This window comes from Zootoca vivipara, chromosome 10, assembly GCF_963506605.1.
Source record: "Zootoca vivipara chromosome 10, rZooViv1.1, whole genome shotgun sequence".
NCBI lineage: Eukaryota > Metazoa > Chordata > Lepidosauria > Squamata > Lacertidae > Zootoca > Zootoca vivipara.
The window spans coordinates 39,325,959-39,338,964 of NC_083285.1; the positions used below are offsets into that span (position 1 = coordinate 39,325,959).

The 13,006-nt window shown below is 39.5% G+C and overlaps 1 protein-coding gene across 7 annotated transcripts in view; it reads left to right on the top strand.

Moving 5' to 3' along the window:
• CNOT4 (CCR4-NOT transcription complex subunit 4) overlaps positions 1 to 13,006 on the top strand; it is a 73,889-nt gene that overhangs the window by 49,469 nt on the left and 11,414 nt on the right. For 3 of the 7 annotated variants that reach the window (XM_035128348.2, XM_035128350.2, XM_035128352.2), the window contains 2 exons: positions 7,054 to 7,266; positions 7,965 to 10,721. The exons of 2 other annotated variants lie outside the window; for them this stretch is intronic. In XM_035128348.2, the coding sequence (XP_034984239.1) occupies positions 7,054 to 7,266; positions 7,965 to 8,266 (515 nt within the window). In that variant the 3' untranslated portion in view covers positions 8,267 to 10,721. Of the gene's footprint in view, positions 1 to 7,053; positions 7,267 to 7,964; positions 10,722 to 13,006 lie in introns of those variants that run through there. 2 more of the 7 variants (XM_035128354.2, XM_035128356.2) reach the window with 1 other exon arrangement.

Below are 13,006 nucleotides of genomic sequence, written 5' to 3' on the forward strand. Positions count from 1 at the left end.
AATTAAAATAGATTTCAGTGTGCTCTGCAGTCACTCTACTTCTATCTGCACCAAGCAGCAAGAAAAAGTTCTTAACTAAGCAGACTCATAATTCCCCTCATCCTTTGCCTTTCGGTGCTAAGGAGCTCTGAGCAGTTGCAGCAAAGGAGCCAGTTTAATTGCTTTCCCATGCACCTGATACTGTGTTGATTCCCAATGATGCTATGTCAGGGACTTTGGGAAGGGATTAAACAGACAGCTTCCTGACTTACTGCAGTTGCTCACCACTGAGTGGAATGGAGGCAGAGGAATGCTTAAATGGCCCATCTGGGCTGTATAGGGACCCTTTAAAGATTTGCTTGCTTGCTCTGGTGGGGTGCCTAGCAGTCTTAAAAGAACAAATGAGTGGTCTGTTTTGTGTCCTATATAGCAGCTCTCTGGAGCAATACTACGTAGAGAAGTGCAAAATAACAGCTTCACCCTGCATACATGGTGCTCCTCTCTGAGCCAGCACTACTGTTGATGCCTCTGCTGCAACTCTGGACATCCCTGTCAATAAGTCCATCAAGGATATGGCCATTGCAGGGGACACCATAGCCACTTCCCCTAGGTCCCCTTCATATGTTTAGCTGGTTTTGGATGGAGTATAAATGTTGGTGATGGATTGTGATAAACCTGTGTCTGTCCTTCATTACCTCTGATTGTGCATAATGGGGGTGGGGGTGGGGAGGTAAGATTCCCCATGGAAAATTCATATGCATAGGAAACTAGCCTTTCGGGGAGAAGGCTAACTTAAAGCCCATCTCTCTGGCACCTAGTTTTGTGTGCAGGGACTTTTTTGTGTGGAGGAGCAATTGTTTCAGCAAGCTCATATCTGCTGTCTGAAATGTCCAGTTGAAACACAGATTAGCCACCTAATTTGCTGTTTCTTAGAATTACCGGTAAGTCTTAGGTGTTTCAGGATTACTGTGTTTCAGGATTACTGTGTCCCACCATCTGGCTTCGGTATAAAGCGTCTGACAGTGAAGAGCTTTGAAGCAGAGAGAGATTGATAGTTTGATGTGTATTCAGATGTCCTGAATGTATGCTAAAGAGGGGTTTACTAAAGTCCATTCTCCTATGAATCTGTGTTTGAATTTATTTGAACTAGATGGCTCCAGTCTGCTGGATTTCGGTATGTCATAATGTAATCACCTCATGTCTGGGTTTTCATCTCCATCTAGTGGTGGAAAAGCAGAGAATTACTACCTTTGAGATGTATAGATCAGCTATCTTCAACCTTTTCAAACCCAGGATCTACTTTTAACTCAAACATGCATTTTGGGATCCATTTGTTACCATATATTTGCATAATGGTAGTGCTTCTGACACACCAGTTGAAGATCAGTTTCTTTAGATTAATGCTTCAAGATTGGGATTTTGTGCCAGTTCCAAGCTGCTGACAGCCTCACCAGGAGCATACATTTCTTTAAAAGATGCTTTGACTAATATTTTGATCGTGTGAAAACTGAGACTATAGTTAAAAATGCTCTTTTGCAATATTTAGCTTTCCCCTATAAATTTCTGCTATAGTTCTTGGAAATTCACAGAATTTGGATCTTTGTGAGAAGGAGGTTTTTATTTCTCCTTTTATTCACCACAGCTGAGGAAGGAACAGGGAAGCTTTCTAAGTAAAATTGCTTGAATTGCATGTTGCCATATCACTTAGCATCTTCTACTACGTATATTCAAATAAAAAGTGGGTTGTTTGCCCTATTTATTTATTTATTTCTTGGGGGGGGGGGGTAAAGAGCAGAATTTCCAGTTAATGTGCAGGTTCAGGGGGTGACCACTGAAAAATAATTAACTTTCAGTAATGATTGCTCTGCTCACTTGTAGTAAGCCTTATTGAGCATAGACTAATGAGAAAACATGAACAAGGTGAGGCTGCATGATAATTAATATTGAAATATTAATATATTGGCGCAGATTATGTTTGAATGGTGTTTATTAAAGATACAATTAGTCAAAGGAAATTTAAGTATTCTAAAAATAGGATGGTATCAGATTAAGTCATACTCAGACCCACTGAAATCATATCCATGTCAGTGAGTCTACTCCAGGCATCCCCAAACTGCAGCCCTCCAGATGTTTTGGCCTACAACTCCCATGATCCCTGGCTAACAGGACCAGTGCTCGGGGAAGATGGGAATTGTAGTCGCAAACATCTGGGGGGCCGAAGTTTGGGGATGCCTGGTCTACTCTGAGAATGACTTGGTTAAATATGGCCCATACACTTCAGTTGAAGAATGTCAATTTTATAACAATATAAAAACCACTGTTGCTAATCTTCATTTAATTAATTGCATCAGCTTAATTTCTTAACTACTTGATCAAGAATAGTTTGTTAAAACACGGGAAGCATTTAGTTTTAAAATATTTCAATAATAAGTTTTGATTTCACTTATTATAGTTCAGGTACTCATTCATTTTCAAGAGTTTACATTTCAAGGAAATGAAACATTTGCAGTTTTTCATTTCTTTGTTTTCATTGATGCAAAAATGGATTCCATTCATTAAAGTGTTTATCCTCTGTCTCTCCCATTTAAAGTAACTACCGGTATAAAGAAGCTAGCATCATAACCCATGGTGTGTAATTGGGTGGTTTTGCAACTGACCATAGTTTGTGTTAAACTGGTATTCCTTGATTCAGATGAATTAGGAATTTATGACTAGTTAAAGGTAATTGTTTTCCAAAGCTTTTCTGGCTCATTCATGTCACAATAAACCATGATGTTGTGATGTTAGAACACTGCCATTTTGTGTGTCAGCAGCTACTTTCTATTAGTAAACTTGTTCTGCGATCATATTAGCAAGGATTCCTTTATCTAGCCCATTGCCTTTTCTTATATTCATCACTTTATAGGAGATACATTTTTTGAAAGTTGGTGATGCGCATCTGCTTGAAATTCATGCGGTAGTATTCCTGTAACATGGGTGACTTCTGAACAAGTGACAAATTAGAGAGATGCTGCTAGAAAAAAACATTTTTGCTTAGCAGTTGCAAAAGTGACAAAGCAGTATCACATCATGCATTTGTGGATTGCACATTTCACACATCACACCCATTTCAAAGGGTAAATACAACATTGACAGTACTTTGTCCTGTTTAAAAGTTGAGCTGCCCTAAATAGTACCTATTCTGCATTGTGGCTCAGGTTCCATTCTGGTTTATAAAGGAAGATAACTCCCCTCTTACTAAAATTTGAATACCCTCTTTCTCTTTACTTACCCTGGGAGAAGGGGAAGAACAAACGCCGGGGGCAGAGTTAATATTTAAGGACAATATTGCTTAAGGTCAAAGATAATCCAGTTAAATATTTTTTTAGTTCAGTACTTAAGAGTGCAGGTTAATAAAATTATATTTGAATAATACCAAAGCCTCATTATGTATTTTTTGCCTTTTGCAATATTGAACTTGGCTGATAAACAAAAGCTATTCCATATAGGCAGTATGGCCTTTACCTATGACAGTTACTTAGTACAGTATTACACAGAACAGGTTAACAGAAGACAGCTCCACCATCCCTGACTACTTGGCCTGTTTGAGTCCAACAATATGTGGACTCAACCTTAATATCCTACCGACAGCTGTATTCCAACTGCATGTATGTCTTTGTGGGAAGGATGCCGTGATAACACTATCTCTTGTGTAGTTGAGGTTTCAAGGAGGACTGTGCCTGAGTTAGCCAATCCCAGAGTTGAGTACTTGAGCACAGGGCTATATGTACTCTCAAATCAGGCACCCCCAAACTCAGCCCTCCAACTGTTTTGGGAATACAACTCCCATCATCCCTAGCTAACAGGACCAGTGGTCAGGGAGTTTGGGGACGCCTGTCTTAAATACTTAAGAAGAAAAAAAGTTGCTGAACTAGGGTAAACCTTTTTGAATTCTACAACCTCTATTATGCATTTCCCTTTCACCTCATTTTGTTTTTATCATTTATCTGCTCCTAACCATGGAGGAGAGGCCAGGACCAGCAAAGAGCCCTCAAGCCCCCACTCTACCTCACTAGAAATATGAAGAGGTGTAGAATAAAGAAATTAAACATAATGCTATATTTGGCTTCTGAGCTTTCACAAGTTATTTCTCACATATGCTCCAACCTTTGCAGTAAAAACAATGAAGCCAAGGTTCTCAGTAAGCTAAATTCTGAGCCTGAAACCATATCCCTGTGTAGCAATTAATGTTTCTGTTGAATTAATGTGGTTAAGGTTAGCAGGGGAAGGACAAAGGGAATTCATGCTCCAGAAGGAAAGGATGGAGGAGTGGTGACAGAACCTGCCTGCCCATTCCTCATTTGGTTAATGGTAGATAGCAAACTGGGAGTATTATATCTATACCAGATGCCTAGTTGAGTGCACAGTGCATCTCTCAAAGCCTAGAGACTGCTTTTTTTGAGCACTTGTCAGTATTTGAGAAGTAGTTGAGGACGACCTTACTGCTTTGGTTTAGCCCTGAAGTGATAGGTAGTGTAGACCACCTGTTTCACACAACAGTTCCTGTGCAGTGATAGCTGAGAGGTCACAATTTTTGTGCTTACTCTTACACACTGATACTAAGCTAAAATATCTTTCATTGGTTTACTAACAACAAATATTGAGCAACCCAAATTATTTCACTCTCTGAGATGGGTGCTGTTTGTCTTTCAGTGCTTGGTAGTCCACTTCTTCTTTTCCATGACTTGAACAGCCTCCAGGGTAACTTCTTGGTTAAATATTGTCCCCATTTAAACAAATTACTGTCCACAGAGTAATTTTTTGCTCCTCCTATGGCAGGCCATTTTCACTTATTTTGCAATTGATTTGACTCTGTCACCCTTCAGGTCTTTTTTTTTTTTTTAAGTTTGCTTCTTGAGGAAGGGCAATTATGTACCCTTGGTTTGTGATTTGAAGGCTGCAATAGTTGTAACTTCAATGGGCGGTGGTGAGTGATCAACATTGTTCCTCTTGCTTGTTTGCTCTTTTCCCATTTCTCTCTTGACTCCCATTTCAGATCAGCTCTTGCTGTATATCTGGAAAGGTCTTCATGAGCATGTGCTCATCGGTATATAGTTAGACCCCCCTAAAAAGGAATATAGATAATCTTCTTGTCAGACATAGCTTGGGTAAATGCTCTTAATAGTGGACCTTTTTACAGATATAGATTGAAATCTGTCTAATGATTCTTGAGGATGTTTAATCAGTTATGGAAAGGCTGTATACTCTGTCCAAATGCCATTCACAAGAGAAGAAAGGTGACTCTGGATCACTAGTTCTAGAAAGTATGTCAAGTAATAAATCCTTACTTTGTATTTTCCCCCAAATCTGTTTAACCAAAGATGAGGATTTGTCACTTTAAGTATCCAAACAAATACGACAACTGAAAAACATTTGCAGCGTTTATTTTATTTTCAAATTCCACTTTGGATCCAGACTTTGGATCCAGCCTGCAAAACCCACTTACCTAAGCAGAGTCCCACTCAGGAGACATTTCCTCTGGTGGAAGAGGGGAAGATGACCTTTCAGTTGCCTACTTCCTCTTCAGCTGCTTGTGTCCTCAAAAAAGCACAGGCACCCCCAAAGTTTGGCCTTCCAGATGTTTTGGACTACAATTCCCATCTTCCCCAACCACTGGTCCTGTTAGCTAGGGATCATGGGAGTTGTAGGCCAAAACATCTGGAGGGTCGCAGTTTGGGGATGCCTGTGCTGGAGCCTTCAGGCCAAAGGGGTATCAACAAGTTGCTTCTTCTGTTCCACCAGCAGATGAAACCCATCTCAGTCACTTGTAGGTGTTTTAACATGGAACTGAAATAACATACATACAGAGATCAGCAGAACAAGAAAGCTCAAATTAATTGGGAATTGGTGGTTGAACAATAGATGACTATCTTAGGCTCTGTATGGAAATTCACAAATCAAATACTGTAATCATATTTCTCCTTGCAAAAAAATTTCGACATTCTGTTTTTCTAAATACATGTGTCATGTCCAACTTAACTTTTTTGTTGATAAAACCATCTGTAGAATTTGGGTGTGTGATCAACAGTTTTTTAAAACATACTTTTATAATGGGATTAAGCTGCTGTGTCCTAGGATTCATGTAGTCAAGCATTCTTCTGTTAACAGTGTCTACCTAGTTACCTCTGAATCTAATAATCTTATGCTTCCAGGATCTAATACTCAGAGGGGTACTGCCACCGGACATCAAAGTGCCATTTAGTTATCACAACTAGCAACTGTTGATAGGCCTATTCTCCATAAACTTTGCCTAGTCCTTTGTAAATGTGAACTAGTAATATCTTCCGGTTATGAATTCTCTAAGACTTGAAGTCTTATAGTTGTGTGTTTGAGTGGAGTTCAAAGAATGCCATACAAATATTCCTAATATTTCTAATATTAGTAGAGTAACAATTTAGTACTGGTCATTTCTCTTCCCTTAGCGAGACTGAAGCTAGTAGTCATGTATCTGAGCGTGGTTCTTCAGTGTGTCGCTCATAACTTCAGAGCAGGTTGGAATTCATCTGAAAAGACTTAGGGATTTCCTTTTTCTTCAGTCTCTGTGCTAAAACAGGTTCTACCCACCTCTGACAAAGTACAAGTGATGTATAAGGTTTTCACAATTCTCTAACCCTGTTCAGATTCTGTAGCATTGTCCTGCATCTTCTTCAGTAGGAAGCTGTTAGAACTTCTTTGGTAAATCTAAAGAGATCTTGTCATTGGACATTGGGAACTTTCATCTGAAGATGTTGTGTTTTTTCTTGCTAGTAATGAAAATCAGTGTGTTTTAACCATTGTGGTTTCTACCCTGGTTTTCATGGGGAAGGACGTAGGTTTTTCTCCATTACATGCTTAAGTAGTAGTGCGTACTGTGGCAGCCCAACATTCAAGCTTCATCTTGATTTATCATCATTGCCCCATTCTCTTGATAGGCAATCAGTATTAAATGCTTAGAGAACCACCATCTTTCACTAAAAACAGCATCTGTTTCTAACTTCAGCTTTTTATTTTCTATCTTTCATTTTCTTTTTTCTTTTTTGTTGATAAATCTCCCAGACAACAACAGTTCTGTAGAGAGTTTAAATATGAAGGAATGGCAGGACGGGCTAAGGGCACTTCTACCGAACATTAACATCAACTTTGGTGGACTGCCCAATGCTACTTCCCCCTCCAACGCCAACCACAGTGTACCAACATCCAACACTGCCACCACCGACAGCCTGAATTGGGACAGCCCTGGCAGCTGGATGGACCCCGCAATCATCACAGGTAACGATTTCTCGCTCATTCAGCTCCACTGAGAATTACCAAGTGCATATTTGGCACAAATTAATCGATGCTTTTTTTGGAAGAAAGAAAGAAAAAGCAACTCTATGCGGTGGTCTCTTCCAGCTTCCATCCACCAAACTTTCTAGAGGTCCAAGCATCTTTTGGGGGAAGACCAGGCAATAGCCCCCTCCATCCCAATATCTGTTGCATGTTCAGCGTCTTCCCAATACATCTTGAGACTTCAGTAGGTTGCCCTGTGATCCAATGGCTTGCCAGTTCTGTGCAATGAAATTCCTTTGGCACTGATACATTAACTGGACTCTTTTTCATTAAAAAGGAACATACTCCACTTGTTTATAAAGCTCTCTTATAAGGCTATTTGTGTTTCCCTCTTAAAGGCTAAAGCAAGATTTGGAAAAAGGTAGAGGAGCATATGGTATCTGGTAGAGCTAAATTGTGAATAAATCTCTGGATGAATGTTGTAGAAAGTGTGAAAAGTTCTCCAAGGGGCAAATGTTTCTTGTGAAAACTCAACTACTGTTTTGTCTGGAACACTGTTATAACAGTCCTTTGTACAAACTAATAATGTTTTCTTACCATTGCCATTGGTTAGGTTTAAGCTGACCTACTTCACATTTGAAGTTCTTGCTTGCTCTGACTTAACCTCTTTCTCCTCCTATGTTTTCTCTTCTTCCTAGGTATCCCAGCCTCCGCTGGAAACAGTTTAGACACCCTTCAAGACGACAATCCACCACACTGGCTAAAATCTCTTCAGGCTCTCACAGAGATGGATGGCCCCAGTGCTGCCCCGACACAGACCCCCCACAGTAACCCCTTCAGCACACAGATTCCTCTGCACAGAGCCAGTTGGAATCCTTACTCCCCACCTTCAAACCCCACCAGTTTTCACTCTCCTCCCCCAGGCTTTCAGACAGCTTTCAGACCCCCCAGTAAAACCCCCACAGATCTACTACAGAGCTCAGCGCTGGATCGTCATTAGGAAAAGTTCAAAAACATTAGAAATGCAGGAATTGCCCCACCCAGACTTCCTACACCCACCCATGGTCCCTCCTCCACATCTTTCTTTCTGAAGAATCCAGTTCCTGATCAAAACTCTTCCCCACCAGCCTCCAAATGCAATGCAATCACAGGGTCATAACCATATATCTTTTTTTAATTTTATTTTAAGATTCTGCTAAGCCAGTGTTTGAAATACACTGATGAAATTTCTTTAAACACATGAAGAAAAAGAGAGAGAGAGAAATCAAAAGTGCATAAAAAGGAAAATATTATTTTCATCAATCTTTTGCACGGAATTACTTTAGCCTAGCAGAAAATGTCAAGTAGGGAAAAATAATATGAAATTCAGAATCAAATGCAGCAATGTAAAAGCAGTTTAATTTAAATGAGAGTTTCAAGGTATAGGGGGAAAACCCAGTGACCTGGCATTTATTTTGCATTCTGTGTGTCAGTATGCAGGGAGATAGCCCCACCCCCCACCCCCTGTTTGGGAGGGTGGGACAGTATTGTCGGTAAGATTTGTCATGAAGTGGGTTGAAGGACAGTTTGCCTGTAGAAATAAACTGACATGTTGCCTTGTTCCTAAGAAGTGGTTTAACAGAGGGATTTTTTTTAAAAAAAAATTGGCTTTAGATTTCAAGTAAACGTAATATTTTAAAAATATTCACAGATTTAATACCTAGCATATACATGATATAATTATAAGCAGCTGAAACACGAGTGATATTTACTTCAGTCTTTCTGTCTCCTTGTCAGTCTCTCTTTCTTTTTTTTTAAAATCACCTGATTAAGGCACTCTGGGATAGCACTGCATTGGGGCCACATGATCACCATCAGGAGCGCAACCTTTGACGACCTCTGCCTGCAGCTTTTACTTAACCTTGTAGTTTCTGGACGTTTGTGCAGTATTGAAAGACAGGAAAAAAGAAACAGATAAAATTAAACATGGTTATAACCTGACTCTAAAACTAAAAACAAGGAAATGTACCTCTTTCTTCAGAATTAAAACTAAAATCTTAAATAAAACAGAAAACTTGATGACAGCTTTTTGTGAGTTCTCCTTCTTTGATTTTGTGCTCATTTTTGTCAGTTCATGCCCAATTGGACTGTTGCTCTCTGCCCTAGTGCCAACGTTAGCTTTTCTGTGTCATATCTTGCCCAGCTTTACTGTATTTTACTCAGTTAACACCCTGCTTTTTGGCAGTGCTGTCTCCAGAGTTTTTTTTAATTTAGGGGAATTTCCAAAGGGGATTACAAAATTGTTTAGTGTATATTGCATATGGGGGCTTACAAGAACAAAAAATACTTACTAGATTGTGGCCATTGTTCTGTATATTCCCAATTTTTGCACACTGCTGACTGTTGATTATTACATAGAACTACACATATGCATTTAAAGTACACTGGGGAAATAGGGTTAATATATTAAGGAGAAAGTTCAATTTCTGGTTATTTGAGCTCAGAAAATCAGTGTGTCCTTTGTGCTGTAAACAATAAAATAATACCTTCCATCACAACAGCCTGGTCCAGACATAATCCTGGTCTGATAATCTTGGCTGCTTAAACCACAACTTCTCATGATGTCCAAACCAGGAAATTCTGCTTAAAGGTTTCTCCAAACCCAGAAAGCAGGATGGAAGGGGAAGGGCTTGAAGGCAGCACAATGACATCTATATAGCTTGTTCCAAGGCCAAATAAACCATGTTTTATGCTTCCAGTTTCACCCCAGGAGAAAGCAAGAGTAAAGCAGTTTTATGTATTGTTTTAATCCATAGATTCTAAAGTGAGATTGCATATGTGTCTGATATCCTACATAAAATATACCTCCTGCATTTTGGCACCCACTTAATTCTCACTAAAGACTGAAATCTTACGTTGGAGTCAGCCCAGCCTTTATGTTATGGGGAATATATTGTTTTATCTCAGGATGGCATGCCCTATAGAGCATAATTAGAGCTCTATAGGGCATGCCATCATCATCCACCTCTAAGGTGAGGGCTACCTCTAGGTATGGCAAAGTTTAACGTTGGTATGTACTCACCATGTGGAAATATGATTTGCATATTGTGTGCCTTTTAGGGAAAATTTAACATTTAAAACCCAGGCATTTCTATAGTTTACATTTTTAATTCCATCTAAACAATTTATATACAGTAGGTCTAATTTTTGTAATGACATTCATTTTTCTGAACATTTTTATTGAATACAGTATTCTATCTCAGTGCATGTACAGTTTTGAATAGCACAGGCCACAAGTTAAAGAAAGTATCTGGTTCAGATCAGACTTTCAACCACAAAACACTTTGTGCAAGTTGTTAGGCATTAGCATCTGATTCTATCTTCTATAATGGGGATAATACTCAAAGTTCTCAGCCAGTTGTAAAGACTACTGAGAATGTGTGAAGCATTTGGGCACTTGCGGTAGAATTTGTGTGTGTGTGTGTGCATGTGCACATACAGAGTCTTTCCTATTCAAGCTTTGATATAAGCTACTATCTATAAAAATAGCAAATATACTGGATATTCAAAACAAGTTTTCTTTATGTGAGTTCCAAAACATTTTATCCAGTATGGTCACTTGTGCCTTGCAGCCATAGAGTCATTGAAGATGTATAGAAAAAGCCATGCAATCTTAGATTACTAATGAACTAGCACTGGCAATAGAGTTTAATAGAAAACCGAGTTTATGTAAAATAATCCTTGCAAAATGAATGCATAAGCATTTGATACTGTGTATAACAACTTCCATGTTTGTTTAGCTGCAGTTGATCTACACAGCAATTGACTTGCTCGGTATGACCAGAATTATTATTTTTTGGCCCCTGCTTTTGTTTATTGCTTTATGCCTAAATTAAGGATGTACATTTTCTCCAACTTTGATGCCTATCTATATACAGTATAGATTTGAAAAGAATGGATGACATCCCTTTTAGTTCTCCTGTTCAGATTACATTCTCTTCATAACAATTATAGAAAGATGATGGTACATCCAGTAGATGATGAATGGATTCTACATTACTCTGGAAAATATAGGTATTTAACCAAGTCCTACAATTCCACTTGTTGCAAGACATGGTTTGGTGCGAGTTGTTTTCTGGGCCCAGAGATCAAAAAGTAACCAAGTAAAATGCATTAACATAGATGATAAACATTCTATTGCATTAATATAAAGAATGTGAATTTCAGAATTTCAAGTTCTGTGTCTGAAAGGGTTGAAATGCAGGGGCCTATTCAGCTGCATCCTAGATATTTTTGCTCCCTAAGGCAAATGCTTAGTCAATTTGTGTAGATGTGACTCCTCACACAAGGTTGCTTTGGGTGTTGTATATAGCTTGCATTCTGCAAATGTAGATAAGTTCCTAGTTGCTGTTGAAAATGGCCTTCTCCCCTGCTGGTTGAAGTGTGTGAAAGGAGGACTCTCCACATGCCTGGATTCTCTCTGTGTTTAAACTTGCTCTGAGCTTGCTGCTAGTGAGGTGCTGTATTCTCCAGCAATAGGGATGTCTTGGACTGTGTGTCTCAAATGCAATTTTTCTAGCTGTAGCAAATGTACCCTGTCAGATCCATCATCTTGAATATAAATACGTTACCATTATTACCATCTCTGGTTTTAAGTGATCTCTAGCTCAGGAGTGGGAAACTTTTGGCCCTCCTGATGTTGCTGAACTAAAACTCCCTTTAGCCCCAGTAAGCACAGCACACCAAACATTGAGCGTTGCCAGCACAAGCCTTTGGCAGCCTCTCCCTACTGAGATTAGAAAGACACACTCCTGAACTTCAGGCATGTAACAAAGACTTTCTTTTTACAGCAGGCATCATAAGTGTTCAGGTTTTTGCTGGTTTGGGGGTGAATTTGTTTTGTTTTCTGTATGGTTCATTTTTATGTGCACTGCTTAGGAATGCTAATGATTAAGCAGTATATAAAGTCTCAGGGGTGATGGGAGTTGTAGTTCACCAACATCTAGAGGGTGATGATGTCCCCACCCCTTCTTTAGCAGATGATCTCAATAGGGACTTTCCTTGAGGATGTAGCAAGGTACCACGCTAATGCTTATACCAGTTACGTTTCTGCTTTTAGTGAAATGTCATTGGGCAGCAGTCATTACTACCACTTCCTCCTACCGTAGTTGTCTTTAGTACAGCCTGAATCAATACATAGCAGAAACTAATCTGTCTGTGAATCTTTTCCTGTCCCCATCTTATGACTTTGGGCCTTAACAATTTGCCCTACATTTTCCCCTCCCCACCCTGTCACCTTTTATTTAAAATTCCTGCCTGAATATGAGATTTGAAGAACTTGAAAAAGTGCTTGTGAGTTTGATATTTTGGTTCATCCTAAAGAAGATAGCTTCTGTGTCTTTTGGTTTTGCCTCCAATAGACCAACACAGCTATCTGGTTTTGTGCAAATTTGTAGACCCCTCCCTGGTTTCTTTTTCTCTTTAGGGTTTACTTGGCTAGTTACTGGTATGTTGTTTTGCTGAGGGGTGGGGAGAGGAAATCAATGACATGCCCCATTTTATGGGCATATGTAATTACAAGGTTTGGCAGCATCTTGATATGTGCAGTTCCCTTGTAGCACCCTTGAGCCCCAGCTTCTTACATTCATTTTTGGGAGGAGGGAGGCAGAAGATAAAGTACTTATCAGTCTCAGCTAGAGTTCCCTTGGTGGTGGCAATTCTGTGGGGCAGCCCAGATGCTGATGCATATCTGCAGCAATGT